Source organism: Centroberyx affinis, unplaced genomic scaffold (assembly GCF_046629955.1).
Source record: "Centroberyx affinis isolate AG114_WGS23_722 - 3 ecotype Tasmania unplaced genomic scaffold, CSIRO-AGI_Caff_v1 ptg000322l_1, whole genome shotgun sequence".
Classification (NCBI taxonomy): Eukaryota; Metazoa; Chordata; class Actinopteri; order Beryciformes; family Berycidae; genus Centroberyx; species Centroberyx affinis.
This window is the reverse complement of record NW_027278998.1, coordinates 143,466-162,612: the sequence shown is the minus strand read 5'-3', so window position 1 is coordinate 162,612 and position 19,147 is coordinate 143,466. Positions and strand designations below refer to the sequence as shown.

Sequence of the window (19,147 nt, the reverse complement as noted above, 5' to 3'; positions counted from 1 at the left end):
TTTCTACTATTTACTGGAACCCCCTCAAGGACCCCTAGTGCTCCTCGGACCCCACGTTGAGAACCACTGGTTTACATCATTACGCCTCACACATAGTTTCAGGATTGGTTATGAGGGTCTGAAATGGCTTATCGCAGGTTTAAATAGCCTGTCTGAAAATGAAACCGGGTATGAAACGAAACACCAAGAGAATATTCACTTCGCTTCCCTTCAGCAAGAACCTCATTCAAAGAGGAAGCATGCGTTCTTTGCGATTTTTCTCTCCAATTCCGAGTTAGTGAACTTCAAATAAATAGGCTTTTAGACCAGTTTCTAAACTTGTAGTAAAATGCCAGCAAGACGGTTTACACATATTTCCGGAAAGCATCTGAATTATGAATTGCGGCTTGGTACTCTTAACTTCAACAGTGAACTTAATGCGTTTGTACGTTATCGCCCTGAAAACTGGGTTCCAACTCCTTTTCAGCCATCATTTTTTAAACATCTTAGCGCACAGGCGTATGGCTTGAGCCGGGGGGGGGGGGGGGCGATCGCATTAACATTTGATTATCATGAGAATGAACTCGTCCATATTTCTGGGCAATAAATCACGAGAGTTTAACGTAAGGTCGGCTTAGGATGGCTCGTTTTTTTGCAAATTCATCCCCACGGCCATTGCTCTTCATTGATTTTGAGCAGAGGGTCGGTACACAGGATTCTACACACACACATTAATACATCGTACATGTACATGCACCCCCCCCCCCAACACACAAATACACTCATATGCACACCCACACACACACACACATATTCCCATACCTGCCCATTATAACCAGTATGAAAGCTTCTGGACTGGAGTCGCCTGTTAAATGGACTCCTGTGGGAATTGGGGAACAAAGACACAAAAGAAAACAGAGAAGTCCCGCCTTTTCTTTCTTTTTTCTCTCTCTCTCTCTGTTCACACTCTCCTTTTTCACAGCGACGACTGTGAGCGTCTCGCGCTGGGCCAGTGAAAAATGATTTGATAGTGAGAGAGCCCCAAGGGCACCTGGCTTCTATGTCACACACACACACACACACACTATTGCACTAACACACACGCACACACAAATACACACCCGCAGTCGTCAGCTGTCAGCTGCTCTGTCTTCTATCTCTCTGACCCCCTATGGCGCCATCTCTCTCTCTCTCTCTCTCTCTCTCTCTCTCTGTCTCTTTATAAGCCTGACCTTTCAACCCTGGGCCCATGATGCTCTATTGATCTGATACACACACACACACACACACAAACAGCAGAAACCCCCTTCCTTTCAGAGAGCATTTGTATAATTCCCCTATAACCCAATGACCTCTTCGAAATGAATTCACCACACTATGATAAACTGATAGACAGACAGGGGTTTTGACTGAAATTGTCAAGCTGCATTCTGCACTATGCTATAGTATAATCAGTTGGTGATTTATTCTATTTTAAAAGCGCTATGCACCGTGTGTAAACATCCATAAATCATTACCATATTAATCTGGAGACATTAGCATAGTTACAATAAACAAATGAGCCCATCGCCAAGAAGACTGACAGCCCGCTACACTGCATTTTACATTGTGAGCCACCTGGTCAGATTTGGAGGGAAATCTGCTGGATCGCTTTACGGCACAAAATAGGAAGAGTTTATGTTCTTCTAGAGCAAACAGAGACAAAGAGAAAAGCAACAGGGATTATGGGAAATGTAGTCTTAATTTGGAGAAACACTAGTGCTAATGACTAAATACCGCTGGCGTGAGATAGAGGCTACCAATCCTCCTGGTCATGGTCTCATTGGTTTGTGGTAGTTATACCAAGGTAGCACTATTAATGTGACAATGATATATTGATGGTTAAAAAAAGCAACACATAGCACCTTTAACAAGGGGGATTGGTAGGTAAATTCCTCCTTCACACTGTGCTACTGGGTTTTGGTTGGCTTCCATTCACCAGAGGAGAATGAGAAGAACATGGGTTTGTCGTTTGCTCTCGTTCCCCATCCCCCTCTTTCCTTAACGCCGTCTTCTCTGCTTCACAGCCATGTGCCCTGCTGACCTTTATTGATGAGGGCTTTCTGCACTTCCGTACAGGACATACACACACACACACACACATAAACAGGTGATTAGGCAGAAAAAACCTGACCCTGATGCTTAACACGACTCCCAGCATATACATACACACATGTACGCATACACACACACACTCCAACCCACCATTATTGTCTCTATAGCACATATGATGAATACCATGTAAAGCCAGCAAATAGAACTGGGGGGGCTTGTACCTGTCGAAATAGAGTCATTATCATTAATTGTTAGTTGGAATCAAATCCACAAAACATGCAAAAACATGCAGGCAAAATACCCATACACACACACACACACACACACACACAACAGACGCTAGCAGTCAGAAACACAAGGTCAAGCCACTGACACAGGGTTGCTACATCATTGTAATGTGTGTGTGTGTGTGTGTGTACATGTGTGCCTGGGGGGTGGGGGGGGGACTTTTCAATCACAAACAGCCTTGACAGTCCATATATTAGGCTGTCTTATAGATGTGTACTTGTATAGAACATTCACGTGACTCCATTTCCAAGGTGAGAGCAATAAGAAACAGGCGACAATGAGAAAAGCAACAAGAGGAGTCCTGAAATGAATGGGATGGATACATTTTCTGTGGTGTTTCGTGCCGATAGTCTCACACAGTACAATGGATTATATGTGTGGGAACAACATCTCAGGAAATATTGGCATCATCTGAAACCATTATTGCCATTTAAATGTATTATTAAAGTTAAATTTGACCGCATTGCTACACTGGTGTTTTGCTGTATTTTCTTTAAAGCTGCACAAGGCAAGATTTTTTATATACAAATACAACCGAAACACAAAGTATGGCTGCAACTGAGAACCTTACAGGATTTCTTTCTCTGTCACTGATCTCTCATCTGCTATGGTGATGAACACAGTGTTACATTGTGAGTGAGTTGTTGATGCAAGCTAAACCTACTTTTCTCTCTTTTACTTTCTCTTTCCAACCAATTGTCCCTTCCCTGATGTGGTAACGCCTTACAGGTGAGTCCTCCAGCCACTGTTTTCTACCTCCATCACTTAGACGACAGAACTTTATCCCATTTTTAGAACTAATATAGATATTTTGTACTATGTCAAGCCATAACATGAACTGTAACATGCAAAGTTGTAACATAGCACCGTAACTGTTTATATGGTTTAACAGTCATATCTCTAATATGATTAACAACCACACTGCTATTTGTCCACCCCTCTCTCTCTCTCTCTGTGGCTTTACCTTGGACTAACAGCAAAGATCCTGCAGGACCGTAAGTGCTTCATGTTAACATGTTGCTGCTTAAGTTTCTGTCTCGAGCAGCCCCTTTGTAATTAGATGTCATATGTTTGTGATGCTTGGGGGAACACTACAAGACCTAGCAGACTGTGAAAAGATTGGGCATCACACACTTAACGCCTGCCTTTTCCAATTTTTGTTCCTCTAGCGTTGGAGAGGAAATGCCACTTGATGACCAGTTTGATTTAGGGAACGCACACTCAAATACACCAGTTTGATTTAGGGAACACACACTCAGTATACCAGTTTGATTTAGGGAACACACACTCAATACACCAGTTTGATTTAGGGAACACACACTCAATACACCAGTTTGATTTAGGGAACACACACTCAATACACCAGTTTGATTTAGGGAACACACACTCAATACACCAGTTGGATTTAGGGAACACACACTCAATACACCAGTTGGATTTAGGGAAAAACCACTCAATGCACCAGTTGGATTTAGGGAACACACACTCAATACACCAGTTTGATTTAGGGAACACACACTCAATGCACCAGTTGGATTTAGGGAACACACACTCAATGCACCAGTTGGATTTAGGGAACACACACTCAATGCACCAGTTGGATTTAGGGAACACACTCAATACACCAGTTTGATTTAGGGAACACACTCAATGCACCAGTTGGATTTAGGGAACACACACTCAATATACCAGTTGGATTTAGGGAACACACACTCATGCACCAGTGTGGATTTAGGGAACACACACTCAAATACACCAGTGTGGATTTAGGGAACACACACTCAATACACCAGTTGAATTTAGGGAACACACACTCAAATACACGGGTGTGGATTTAGGGAACACACTCAATACACCAGTTGGATTTAGGGAACACACACTCAAATACACGGGTGTGGATTTAGGAACACACACTCAAATACACGGGTGTGGATTTAGGGAACACAGTCAATACACCAGTTGGATTTAGGGAACACACACTAAATACACCAGTTGGATTTAGGGAACACACACTCAAATACACGGGTGTGGATTTAGGGAACACACTCAATACACCAGTTGGATTTAGGGAACACACACTAAATACACCAGTGTGGATTTAGGAACACACACTCAATACACCAGTTGGATTTAGGGAACACACACTCAATACACCAGTTGGATTTAGGGAACACACACTCAATACACCAGTGTGGATTTAGGGAACACACTCAATACACCAGTTGGATTTAGGAACACACACTCAATACACCAGTTGGATTTAGGGAACACACTCAATACACCAGTTGGATTTAGGGAACACACACATACCTGAGTTCTTACACCACTCAACCCCCCCCCCCCCCCCAAAAAAAATCTCACAAAGTCTCGCACTACTACACACAACTAAATCGAACACAGCAACAGAGCATTTTTGGTATTTTTTTTCCTTCTCTTACTCAACTTGCTCAAATCAACATATTTGATTGGCTGAGGATGAAAGAGATTAAACGACACAAACCAGCGCTGACACCCTCCGATCTGGAAAACCGTGATACCAAATTATAGCTAGAATGTCCTAAAAGTCATGTAGTGTGTCCCCAATATTATTAAAGAACATTAGTGAATGACAGATTTGTAAATTCCAAGGAAGCATTGATTTGTGAGAAACAGTAGTTAAAGTGCATGAATGTGAAATACAGTAATAATACGAGTGACAGACAGTAAAAATGGAGAAAATCTTTTTTTTTTTTTTTTTACTTTGGAGGATATGGTATAAGCTGATAATACACTGAGGGATAATTTCCATGCCAATTATCTCATACACCCTGGCTTTTATCTAAACCAAGCATACTGTAAAAATACTCTTATGGTTGCCATAGTAACATGAAGGCTATGTATAATACAGTACTTTGTCAGTTGCGAGTGAGATTAGTTGGTACAGTAGGCATTGGCAGCCCTTGTACAGGGAAGCTTGAGTCAAGCCTCTATGGGGAAAAGCCTCAATTAAAGGAGAAAAAACTTTCCCTCTCTCTCTCTCTCTCTCTCTCGCTCCAGCTCTCTCTCTCCCTCCATCTTCTCGCTTTCTCTGTCTATCCGCGAGATAGGAATTCATTCACACAGTCCAGCGGCAGAGCTTCCCCTTCAGAGCGGCGAGGGCTTTTCCTTTTAATCTAGCAGGCGGCCCGGCTCTCTGAAGCTCTTGTTATGTTGTGTTAGGCCGTGTGTGTGTGTGTGTGTGTGTGTGTGTGTGTGTGTGTGTGTGTGTGCGTGTGTGTGTGTTTGTGTTAGTTTCAGCCCTGCAGTGCTCACTGAGCTAGAAATGCAGCAGGGCAGAGAAATGTTGGCTGCGTGGTTATGTCTGTGTCTGTTGTGTTGTGTGTGTGTGTGGGGGGGGGTGGCCTAAGTGAGCAATTAAATATGTATAGTAGACTGAACACAGCTGGGGAGGAGGAAACTGGGATCCACTTATTTCTTTCATCAGGGCGCAGACTAGGTTTAGACTGATATACGGGGCCGATATTTGCCTTTTTATTAATAATCAGATATCGGCCAATCAGTGCTGAGCTTTAGTGTCCCGTGATGCTCTAAATGCTGTTTCAGAGGCTTTTCCACCCTGACAAGAATACAGTTCCTTTCCTTCCTCCCTTCCTTCTTTCCTTCCTCCCTCCCTCCCTCCCTTCCTTCCTTCCTTCCTTCCTTCCACTGTCCCCAATGAACCAGTATATTGAGCTGTTGAAGTGTTAAGTGTATATTTGTGTGCAGTGCTTTGAAACTATGCATGAAGAGCAGCATAGCATAGCAATATCACAACCTAAATACACAATCTCACTGATTTAACTGTCTCTCTCTCTCTCTCTCTCTCTCTGTCTCTCTCTCTCCCTCCACAGTGAAGCAGCCCCCCACCATAGTCAAGCAGTCGTTGAAGGACTACATTGTCGACCCCAGAGATAACATCATCATCGAGTGCGAGGCCAAGGGCAACCCCGTGCCGACGTGAGCCACACACACACACACACACACACACGCACACACACACACACGCACACACACACACACACAGGGGCGCACAAGAGTGATCACTGGCTGATCACTCTTGAGCGTCACTCCTCCTTCACCGATCCTCTCTCCTCTCCCCTGCATGCTTTCCTACTCCTCTGCCGTCTCTCAGCCACTCCCTCCCTCGTCTTCACTTATTCTCTCTCTTCTCTTTTGTTCCCACTTGTCCTATACATCTCTCATTCCACAATCATCTCTCTCTCCTCTCTCTCTTCGCTACCACGCTCACGTCTGTCTCGCTTGGCCCTTTTGTCCCTCTCGCCTGTCTGTCCTTTGTGTCCTCTTGCTCTCCTCTCTCTCCCCCTCTCTCTCTCTCTCTCTCTCCCTCTCTATCCATCCCTCTCTTTCTCTGGCAGTGATAGTTATGAGGGGTGACAGTCCCCCCTCAAATGTGCCCCCCTGCTACTCACTGCACCCCTCTGTCCTTGAAAACCCCCGAAATACGCACACACACACACACACACACACACACACACACACACACACACACACACACCTCACCTATGTTGTCATCGTTAATGTAGTAAAGGTTGAGCTTTGTTTTAGTTGCACGTACAATGCACAATCACACACTTCCTTTACTTCCTTTTCTCCAGTGGTCCACTCCGCCCACACACACACACACACACACACACACACCCCTTTGCTATCCTGCCCCAAAGCTCTCTTCTCTGCCCCCATATAAACCCAAAGTGACACCTGTCCGCCTGCCATTCCTATCCCCAACCTGACAACCGGTCCGCTGTGCTTTCTGCTGCTCCATCTCTTGTCCCCCTCTGCCCCCCCCCCACCCACCCCCCCCACCCCCCCCCCGCGCCCCTCCATCATCCCTCCATTCCCACTCCCACACCCCCCTCCATCACTCTTATGTCTGGTTGTCTGTTCCTGTTGATGCGAACCCGGTCGACGCTCCCCTTTCCATCACAACCTTCTCTCTCTCTCTCTCTCTCTCTCTCTCTCTCTCTGTCGCTTCTCTCTCCTTTCTCCTACTTTTGTTTGCAAACCGCCGTCGCCGGTGTTAGCGTTAAAGTCAGCAGGGAGCGACCGCAGGGGGGGGGTGGGGGGGGGACGCGGTCACTTTGGCAAAAAAAGTGCTGCGCCTGGCTTCTTTATAGGAAGAGTAGAGCGCTTTGTTATGTAAGTTCAACTTTTTAGAGGGGACCACAAGACGGCGACCAATCACAACGAAGAGGAGGCGGGGTTTGGCTACGTAGGCAGCTGATGGTTTAGAGCAAAAACGACAAGCGGAATGGAAATAGAGGAGGTAGTGGTACTAAAGTTAATAGACCTAATGGAAACAGCATGGATTTGATAACCTGCTTTTCATTAGAGGGTTTTCAGGTGATGTGAACACCCTGTGGCGGCCATATTGGAGGTCCTCAGCTCTTGCTAAACATTGTCTGATAACAGCTGGTTGCATTTCTAAACCAACAAGTCCTCCAACACATACGACCACATAGGTTGCTTGTTCCTGTACGACCCACAGGAGCGTTTCCAACGTGATCTCACAAAAATACATGACATGAACACGACCTCGACGAATTTGAGAAAAAAAGTTCCTCCACCACAAACTGAATTACGTCCCAAAGGCTGGTTAACGGTTAAATTTAGGCAAGTAAAACAAGTTTGGTTAAGGTTAGGGTTAAGGTTATGGTAAAGTTTAGGCAAATAAAACAACTTGGGTTATGGTTATGGTTAGGCAACTAAAACAACTTGGTTAAGGTTAGGAAAATGGTTTGGTCACGGTTAAATTAAAAAGAATTTAAATGTGACTCACGGTTGTATGTCCTTTGGAAACGTTGGGAATGGAACCCCGGTCGCCGTCATCGAAGGCAAACGTATACGCCCATCCACCATCCCCGACCACAACACCCTGACTTTCCAACGTGCTATTTCAATGTTGAGAGAGAAACTTGACAGAGAAACTTGGCAGAGAAACTTGACGTCATGTGACGTGGACACAGACCAACGCAGCACATTGTCGTTATTTACACGACCGCTAAAGGTCGCTTAACTTTAAAACGTAACTATAGGTCGTAATAAGCTGCTTGTACAAACGACCTATGGGCTCGTTTTTTGGGGGAGGACAGTCTCTTCTAAACGTACCACTTGGCCTTCTCAGCAGAACTTGGAAGGGCTGGCAAGTATGTTCAGTGCTGTTTTTGACTGATCATTTCATCACTGATCCATCTGATTGATTAGTGTTTTACATAATGTCAGCGTGTTAGCTAGCTAACCATAGCACCTGGTCAGCTAACCATCACTGTCTTATACATCTGAATTGGGCACTATTTAGTAGAAGCTAACATTAGTGTTTGTAGTGTAGTTTGTAATAGCCGCATGCTAACATTAATATCAGCTGCCTTGCTAAATTACTGGCTAGTTAGCTAGCTAGCAAAGCAACTAATTAGAACTTTTACTTAGAACAATACTACACCCACAGCACAACAAACCTTTTCAGTTATCTCTTCATTTCTAGCCTGGTTGGTATGTATATTTACACATTATTTGAGCACCACCAATTCTCAAATGGACCTCCATGATGGAGTCAGACCTGGTTGATAGGAGATTTGTGAGTGTCTCTTGTCTCCCCTCTTTCTCTCTTTCTCTGCATCTCCGTTCCTCTCTCTTTCTGCCTCTCTCTTTCTCTAGCCGTCAGCTTCACCCATCGTTCTCCCTCTCTCCTCCTCCTCCTCCTGCTCCTCCACCTCTTTTCTTCCTCTGTAAGGCCATCAGCCAGCCTGTTACACCAGTCTATGCCCAGTCTGACCGCCCATTCACCCACTATTTATTTAGACACACACGCACACGCACACACACACACACACACACACACACTCACACACACACGCTCACACCTGAAAAGACATACAGGAATGTACACACAAGCAAATACACACACACACACACACACACACAAATTCACCTGCAAATGTATTCATATACTTTACCACACATGCATACATACATGTAGGGATGCACATACACGTACACACACACGCACACACACACACACACACACACACACACACACACACACACAAACAGTCACTGGGTCTCCTGTGGTTACATCATTGGAGGTCTGACCAGCTCAGGACAGTGGTCCCATTCAACGGTACATTGTTTATTTGGAGACAGCTTGGCTTTACATAAGACACACACACACACACACATACACACACACACACACGTGCACACTCGCACACACCCGCACGGCCTCACAATAAGGCACTCACGGGTACTCTCGCACGCGCCCATACTCATTCTCCCCTTCCCAGGACAGGCATTGTGCTCGAATAATGCGCCCAGTTGACTATTCATGCTCATGAAACATTCAGCGAAAGGGATCGTTCACTCATTCACTCCCAATCAGTCTCTCACCACACCACACACACACACACACCACACACACACACAACTCTGGCCTTCAGTCCTTCAATAGTGGCCCATTGTCCCGTAGCGGGCCAGGGCTCGCCGCGCCGCCCCGCTGCAGCCGAAACAGGCCGAGCTAAAAAAAAATGACAGGAACCGTCTTTTGTAAACCCCCCCCCCCCCGCCCCAAAAATAGAGCACGGTTATGTAAGCACATTCGCCGTTCTTCAATAATTAGAGAACCTTCTGGAAACACAGCAGGGAGGAGGATTAGGCTTACAGTACTACCACAAGCTACCATGGTGTGGTAGATCATTTGGTTTTTTGAGTTGCCATCACACGCCGGTTCCATAATATCTCACGGCAACCAAGCGACAAGCAGGGGACCATCCACATTTTCTGGTTGTTAAGACAATTAGAGTCCATGTTAAATCCTCAGTTACACCAAAGACACCAAAAACCTGCTTCTGTTGCAGGGTCCTTGTTGGGTAACTTTGGTATTAGTTCCCACTTCCCTGGTCCTGTTAACCCCGTTGTTGGGTAGAAGCTATAGATTGAGTGAAATATTCAAACCCTAGGCGCCATTTATGGCTGCACCATTACATCAAATTGAAAAAAAGATGATTTGAGATGTTTGTGCATCATTTTATACACGTTTCCCCGTAATTCAGCCCGACATGGTTAGGGTCTTTGGAAACCTTGGGATCTTGACTACAACTTCAAATAAAGCTCTTTGGGTTTCATCAAAGTTTGGCTGCAAAACAGGTGTTAGTAATGATGGTCCTGCATGCTGTAGAACAGTGGTTCTCAACGTGGGGTCCGGGGACCACCATGGGGTCCTTGAGGGGGTTCCAGGGGGTCCCCAGCAAATTGATAAATTGTTCAATTTTAGCATTATTTAATTTAGAAGAAGTTAGAAATGTGGAAGAATAACTATTTTGATCATAGTTTCTCTGTTATCTCTCTACCTACAATACAGATAGTGATGGAATTCTGGACAAAATCATACCTAACAATAAAAATATTCTCAGATTTGGGTCCAAGAGACAAAATCTCATCAAATGGCGGTCTGTGGCTCTAATGTGGACTAAATTAGGTCCTTGATGTGGAAAAAGGTTGAGAACCACTGCTGTAGAAGAAGCTTTAATTCCTAGATCACCGACATTTACACGAAAGCAACCAGGCAAACCCTCAAACCAGGCCCCAAACACTTCCAAATTCTCGCTCTCGCTAACTCCCGCTCACTCTTCTTTCTTTTCCGTTTTTTCCGGTTCAGGTTCTCATGGCGGAGGAACGGGAAGTTCTTCAACATCGGGAAGGACCCCCGGGTGGCGATGCGGAAGCGCTCGGGCACCCTGGAGATCGGTTTCCGCAGCGGAGGGCGGCCGGAGGACTACGAGGGCGAGTACCAGTGCTTCGCCTCCAACGACTTCGGGACGGCCCTGTCCAACAAGATCCTGCTCCGGGTCTCCAGTAAGCACACACACACACACACACACACACACACACACACACACACACACACTAACCTTCAGTAGTTGGGTTTCCATCAAAGCATCATGGGGTATTGCATTTCTAAAGCTGAATAGAAGCAGAAAATTTTGAGAATATCGTAAAAAGGTTTTCACTCTTACTTGTGGCAGAAAAGGGTTTTTTTTGTCAATAAATGATCTGATGAATAATGATAGAAACATATTTGTGGAATAATTACTGATGTAACCACTTTTGGCTGTAAAATTATCTGTCTGCCGCAAACTCCTGTTATCGCTCCTATTTATAAGTATGATTTAATTAATTCATCAATAAGTCCGACCAACATTAGCTGACAAATAAAGAAAAACTTTTCCAGTAGTAATCAATTCTTAAAAGAGAAATTCCTGTTTTTTCTGATGGACATTATTCTCTCCATCCCATCCAATCGAAATGCTTGGATGCTTGGATGCTTGGAATGAAATTTAATTTTTTTCAAAACTCAAAATTCACTTGACATTCGGATGGAAGCAGCTAGCGTCTAACAGAATATACCATTATTCTCAACTCACTCTCTCCCTCCTCCTCCTCCTCCTCCTCCACCTCCTCCCCCTCCTCCTCCTCCTCCAGAGGCTCCCCTGTGGCCCAAGGAGGTGTTGGAGCCGGTGGTGGTGACCGAAGGCTCCCCGCTGGTCCTGGCCTGCAACCCCCCACCGGGCCTGCCGCCTCCATACACCTTCTGGATGAACAGCGGTAAGCAGCATAGACACACACACACACACACACAGATGCTACAAGCCAGTTTTGATGAAACTTGGAGGAATGATGCATCTCCCCATTGAGTTCCAGTAGTCTCAAAATTTAACACTTAATTACATTTAACGGTCATTCGGGGACAGCCTCTATCTTTCCCCGTTTCTCATAGCAGGTCGTCCTCTCCGGTGACCTCTAACGTTTCTTTCATTTAGTCTTTTATCCCTCGCCTTTCTTTTCTCTCTCTCGGTTTCCTCTTCCCTCAGCAGTTTGAAGGAGGCTTTTCAGTCTCACGCCTCTCCGCACCTCTCTCCTTTCGCACTATACGTCCCGCTCCCGAGTGGGTTCTGCTACTGCTGAGCCGGAGTAAACGCGTGTGTGTGTGTGTGTGTGTGTGTGTTCGTATCTCTGCCTGGCTTGTAACAAAGAGCTGAGAGGGCAGATCCCAGGTCCAGCCAGAAGCCATTTTACAGCTATAGAGAGACACTGTAGAAATAACCTTCATTAACTAACCAGAACATTCACCTTAACAGGTCATATAATCCAGTATTGAGTCTTCAGATCTTAAAACATAAATTAAAAAATGTCCAATTGGGTGAGATAATTCACTGCTAACCTGGTAGTTTGTCTTGTTAAACCGCAAAAGTGGCCAATCATGTTTCATTCTGTAACTTCCCTATAACATTATAATGCATGGAGACATTTCATCTGTCAAGTCAGATACAGGAAATTAAATTAAAGATCTGGATCTAGAAACAAGGCAGAATAAGAGATAGATTAGATTAATAGAAAATGAGACTGTAAGAAACAATTTGATTACCATTGGAAGCAAGTGAACTTATCTCACCCTAACGGTATATCTGTTCACTAAGAAAAATAGGATTTTAAGACTGTTATATATTTTGCCCATCTTGGTCCTTATGGTAAATACAGTGACACATTTAGATAAACCCCATTCAATAAACTCAGCTCACCCCAATTAAAAAAAAGTGACTCATGCTGCTATCTGGTGCTCTCACCTTAAGTGAACTTGCCACAGTCACAGCACACAGCATGTACTTACACACACACACACACACATATACACGCTCATATCAACCATAGTACATCATATCAGCATGACATGTAGTCCAGACACTGTAACACGCCAACGCATGATTAAGACCGCTGGCCCGGCTGCTGATTGGTCCTCGGGCATCGTCTTGACGACCATACGGCCCCCATCAGCCGGCGCGGTTGCAGTGTGTGTATGACGGTCCGGCTGGGTGTGTGTGTGTGTGTGTGTGTGTGGGTGTGCTCAGAGTTAATGTTGGCCTGTAGCGACTATATGGATGACACATCGCCAGGGTTAACAGAGCTAACTGTAGCATAGGCTAATTGATTAGACGTTGAACTGGATTACATGTGAAAGCCTGTATAGAGTGATGTGGGAGTGGATGTGAAGATACATACGGTTGGTTGTATTATAAAACACTGTCATTTATCTGGCTAGATTTGAATGTTATTGCTGGACTGCAGACTTTTTTCTTTTAGTTTAAAAAAAAAAAAAAAAAAGACTGGACAGACCCTGAAAGAAGACATATTATATGTCATTCATGTAATTATAATAATGTAACTAATGTAAATGTCTGACCAAAAACATTCATAAAAAAATAAAATAATAAAATAAAACACTGTCATTTACTCACACATTGTCTAAATAGAACCTACATGATCGACCCTGGATGATTCTATATATGAAATGTATGCGGTTTGCTCATCAAGTTGAATTGACTTACTGTTTATATTAATGGACAAGCTCTGTCTTGTCCAATTAAAATGGTTTTGGGGAGACTGGGAAAGTGAATGAGGAACACCCAGATTCCCCCATCTGGTCTAGGGATTCAAACCAGCAACTTTCTCCTTGTAAGACTTGTACAAGTAAATTAGCTAACTCCATCGCAGATAATAGTAATAGCAGATAGTAGCATACTAGAACAGTAGATATTAATAATGGTAGTAATAGTAGCAGATAATAGCAATAGATACTTGATTTGGTGAAGTTTATTATCCCCAAGGCGAACGTGCGTACATTAAAATACAGTACAGGGATTAAGAAACAATGCAGACGTGATATACAATAAAAAAATACAAATCATAGCAGGGGTGCATTGTGTTTACATCATTATTATTATTATTACAAAGTGAGTCTGATAAGGTAGATTTGTTTCCAAATTCAGTAAACTGTCTTGTCTTTACCCTTGTCTCTACTCTTATCTCTGCCCCCCACCCCCCCCACCCCCACCCCCCCCCTCTCTCTTCCAGCCATGTCTCCCATCCCCCAGGATAAGCGCGTGTCCATGGGCCTGAACGGAGACCTGTACTTCTCCAACGTTTTGGCCAAAGACGTCCACACCGACTACAGCTGCAACGCCCGCTTCCTCTTCACGCACACCATCCAGCAGAAGAACCCCTTCACGCTCAAAGTGCAGACCAGTGAGTAGACGACAACACACACACACACACACACACACACACACAACCCATGCTGAATGATGCTGTACACTCAGACGTTCCTAGGTTCATTTGTGGTGAGATACAACAGCCTGCAAAACAATGGGAGAAGAAGAATCACAGTGGTCTTATAATACATTTTAAAAGGATGCTATACAAATGTTACAGAAAAATGACATATTTGTCCCTATAGGAATATTACAGTGATACCATAGGAGGTAAAAAAAAAAAGGTAACACTTTATAATAACCATCATTAATAAATTGTATCATAGCTGATAAGAGACGGTAAAAAGGGTAAAAAGCTATGATACAATATATAATTTATAAACAAATTATTTTATATTACACAAACTAATGATAAAATAACATAAATTATAGCATTACTAATAATTAGTAAACGTTATTAATGATAATTTCATTGTTTGTTAACAGTAAAATAACTATTAACTAAAGTTTAATTAACTATCAATTTACCATTTATTAATGATGGTTATTATAAAGTGTTACCAAAAAAAAAAAAAAAATTAAGTATAATTACCATAAAGTATAATAAGATCACTGTAAATGTCCCTATAGGGATATTATAGGAATATTATGGTGATACCATAGAATATAAAAATATCTTTATGTAAGATAAGGTCACTATAAACTCATTATTGAGTACCACAAATACATTATAGGTCCCTATAGGAATATTCCAGTGATTTTCCATGGGGTCAGTCTGGTCTCTGTATGGGAGGCATTGCTGTAAGAACACTGTGGTCCTGTTCTCTCTCTCCATGTCTATTGTCTGTGTTTGACATCTGGAAGTATTGTCCAACCCATATGAAATATGAGATATCCCCATCTAGAGGCGGTGTGATGACATGACAACACATGAACTCATAATGTCTTTCATGGTATTTCTTTAGGTCTTTTAGGTGTTGGCTTCTCCTTATGACGCGGTGTGTTTCAGCCTCGCTCTGTTGTACTGACAAGGACATTGTGTGTACCATCAGGTTATATGAGTGTACTTGGGTGTGTGTACAGTGTGTGTGTGTGTGCTGATGATCCACTGATGTGCGCCTGTGTTTTCAGCGGAGCCGTATAACGACACTTCCTCTTACAACGCCACTGACCCCTTCGGTGGTGAGTCACTTCCAGTCCGGGACGGCTCCGCCTCCCGTCCCGCCCCGTCGCCCGCCGCTGTGTCACAGTAACACCGCTAACCCGCTAGCTCACTGTCTGTCAAGTCACGCCCTGACTGTAGACTCAACCTCTTAGAGAGTCAAACCTAACCCGTATCTGCTTTTAACAGAATTCGCATTTTGGCTTTGTGTCGTGAAAGAAGGTCGAGGTTTAGACCGATGCGGGTCTTGATACTAACCGTGATATGTCCGCTGTCTTTTGTCCGCCGGGTCGGAGGGAACCCGGCAGGTGTCATGGCCGCCCCCTCCAACTCGACATGCAGCTGTGACAGAGCCGAGCCAAAAGGTGAAGGCCACAGTTTAGCCAGTCTCCCCCCCCCGAGGGCTCCCACCACTCCCAGAGGTGTCAGGCAGAGAACACGTCACATGTCACATGTCTAAGACAAGGGTTACAGAGGGAGGCCAATGGCGCGTGCCCTCTCTCACACACACACACACACACACACACAAACAATTAGGGTTAGACTGTAAGTTTTTTGAACCCTGATACAGATATTTTTTGGATCAGAGCTGCTGATATTCACTATCTTTAAGTTTGACTATTTTCTTGCCTAAAAATCCTCCATCTCATTTGTATTGCGATTCATTTTTTTGTCCCACAATACGTATTGTCATATTTTTCTATTGCGATATACAGTATATATATATGTATATATACAGTACTGTGCAAAAGTCTTAGGCATATGTCAAAGAAATCCATAAAGCGAAGATGCTTTCAAAACTAATGAAATGTTTCTGAATATCAAAAATTTACAGTAAACAGCAGTCTACTGACACACATTCTAACATCGAACATCTAAGACTTTATTTAAGAAATTTCTATAAAAAATCTAGGGTGCCTAAGACTTTTGCACAGTACTGTATGTATATATATACATATATATAGTGTCATCCTTCATGACTGTAAGATGCTTAGTCCCCATTTCAATCAGCGTCAAATAGTCACACACAATAAATAAACATAATTAAGGAACAAATTGTCATTCATTTAAGTATATTGCATATAGAGAAAATTGAATTCATATATTCATTAGGCCAGCTCCTTGACTATACAGCACCTATTGGATGAGCCCATAGCTAGAGGGGACAAATCAGGGAAGGCGGCGGCATATGTCCCGTCGGCTCGGCCCCCCGGGGGGCCGAAGCCCAGGGGTCGATGGGATACGTCCCTCTGGGAGGAGATAACGGTGACAGAACGGGACGACGGGCTCTGAACCCCCGGCGGGGGCCCGAAGACGGCGAGGGAGCCGGAGAGGAGGATTAGGCCGGACGATGAATATTCAGCCTGTGTGTCATTAATAGTCATATATGTATGGAAATGGGGTTCACAGCCTCCCGCCTTACGCTCTCAAGCACATTGATATGTGAAAGCCGGGGGGGGGGTGATGGGGACCAAAACAGCTGTCATCATGCGTGACTCTCACACGTGTGCCCGCGCAAACTCTCTCTCACACACACACACACACACACACACATAATCTTGTAACCTTGCACACATGCTACCTCGCCTATAATCTCTCAGAAGCAAAGAGCACCTCTTCATTTGTTGGTAGGGGTGGTGGTGGTGGTGGGTGGGGGGGGTCTGGCTTTCCTCTCAAGGCTGCAGTGCATCCTGGGAAGCCCCGCCAACATCATCGGCCGGGTGTTGCCATGGCACTTCTTCTACTTCTTCGTCTTCTTCTTCTTCTCCTCTCTCCTCTCCCCCGACGGCACTGACAAGCAGTTCCTCCTTGTCGCACTCCTGTCTGTTTGCCGGCCACTGGAGATGCTAACCGCTAACAGATGCTTTAATCCCATACAGATCTGCATCACAAAAGGAGGCTAATGCTAATTTAACCCGCCGCACTTCTCAGCAGCTCCCCCCCCCCCCCCACTTCCCCTCCTGACTGGATTTCAATGTCTGCAGTGTTAACAGCAATTTGCGCTGGGATTGGATCAAACTGGGAAAGCGCAGTCTCCTTCTCTTTCACTGATGGTCAAGCAGATTCTGACGAATTAAGTCTATATAATAATAATGATAATAATAAGAGTTACAAACGGTGATGTAGTGGTAAATAAAAAGGCCAAAAAATGTTTTATGTCATGAAGATTTCCATCAGTCTAAGCTGAGTTTAGACAGTGGTGGAAGAAGTACTGAGATGTTTTACTTCAGTAAAAGTAGCAATACAACAATGTAAAGATACTCCATTACAAGTAAAAGTCCTGCATTCAAAATCTTACTTAAGTAAAAGTACATAAGTATCAGCAGCAAAATGTACTTAGAGTATCAAAGTAAACATAATCATTATGCAAACTGTCCCCATTTAGAGATTTTCATAAATTATTGGATTATTAATACTGATTTATTGACATACATGTACATGTAAGCAGCATTTTAAAGTTGTCAACATGAAGCTAATCTTAACAATTTAGCTATACGTTTGGGTAGTCTAATCTATAACAATGCTATTTTATAGTTATTTTATAAAGATGATGAAATGTTTTAAATATAAAATATTGATCTGAAAAGTAACTAGTAACTATAGCTGTGAAATAAATGTAATGGAGTAAAAAGTGCAATATTTCCCTCTACTCTAAAATGTAGTGGAGTAGAAAGTAGCATAAAATGGAAATACTCAAGTAAAGTACAAGTACCTCAAAATTGTACTTAAGTACAGTACTTGAGTAAATGTACTTAGTTACTTTCCACCACTGAGTTTAGACGGGTTTACCCTCCACTACACCCCTGATTCCAATGCTACAGTAGTATGGAAGCAAAGACTCTATATCCATGGCAGTTTGCTCAAATCCCAGCCTGATGAGTTGAATGGGCTCTACTGTCCAGTCCAATGTTGAATTTACAGTTTCCTGTCCAAAGGTAAGTCCCCTTAAAACAACCCTGCCTTGGGTGAACTACCCCTTTTAAATGCAAAAATCACTTCCTTTCTGTGCGGCGGCTCTACATTCACCGCCGGTTTATTTATAGTCCCCCTTATCACCCCTGTGTGGATTATAAAAGACCTTAACAGCCTCAGAAGCCGGCTCCCGAGGCCCCCGGGGTAAGGTCCTGGAACCGCTCCAGCGTCTTGGCAGGGGCGAGCGCTTATAAGACGCAACGACCGGCTAAAAAAAAACAAAAAAAAACGCCTTCGCCAAGGCCCCTACGGGAAGGTTTAACGCGAAGGCTGGAGAGTAAAACGTATCAACATCCGTGACCTTAAACACACTCCGTTCTGATGTCAAGCTAATCTCATTACAAGAGAAAAGGCCCGGGACACTTTTTGAAGCTTTTAATGGCAATCTTTTGCAATCTCTCTCTCTCTCTCTCTCTCCCCCCCCTTGTAATTTGGCATCCCGGGGCGATCTTAAAGGACGATCGGTGACCTTGTTGCTGTTTTTTTTTTTTTTTTTACCGCCTCGTAAATGTCTGGGGGGGGGGGGGGTGTTTTACAGGCCATGCTTTTGGGCCTGGCAACAGACTGAAAAGAGAGA

The 19,147-nt window shown here is 43.9% G+C and overlaps 1 protein-coding gene across 4 annotated transcripts in view; it reads left to right on the top strand.

Moving 5' to 3' along the window:
• nfasca (neurofascin homolog (chicken) a) overlaps nt 1–19,147 on the top strand; it is a 53,906-nt gene that overhangs the window by 800 nt on the left and 33,959 nt on the right. For all 4 annotated transcript variants that reach the window (XM_071515191.1, XM_071515190.1, XM_071515192.1 and 1 more), the window contains exons 2-7: nt 3,339–3,356; nt 6,231–6,336; nt 11,048–11,244; nt 11,872–11,994; nt 14,299–14,469; nt 15,567–15,617. In XM_071515191.1, coding sequence (XP_071371292.1) covers nt 3,339–3,356; nt 6,231–6,336; nt 11,048–11,244; nt 11,872–11,994; nt 14,299–14,469; nt 15,567–15,617 — 666 coding nt within the window. The remainder of the gene's footprint in view (nt 1–3,338; nt 3,357–6,230; nt 6,337–11,047; nt 11,245–11,871; nt 11,995–14,298; nt 14,470–15,566; nt 15,618–19,147) is intronic.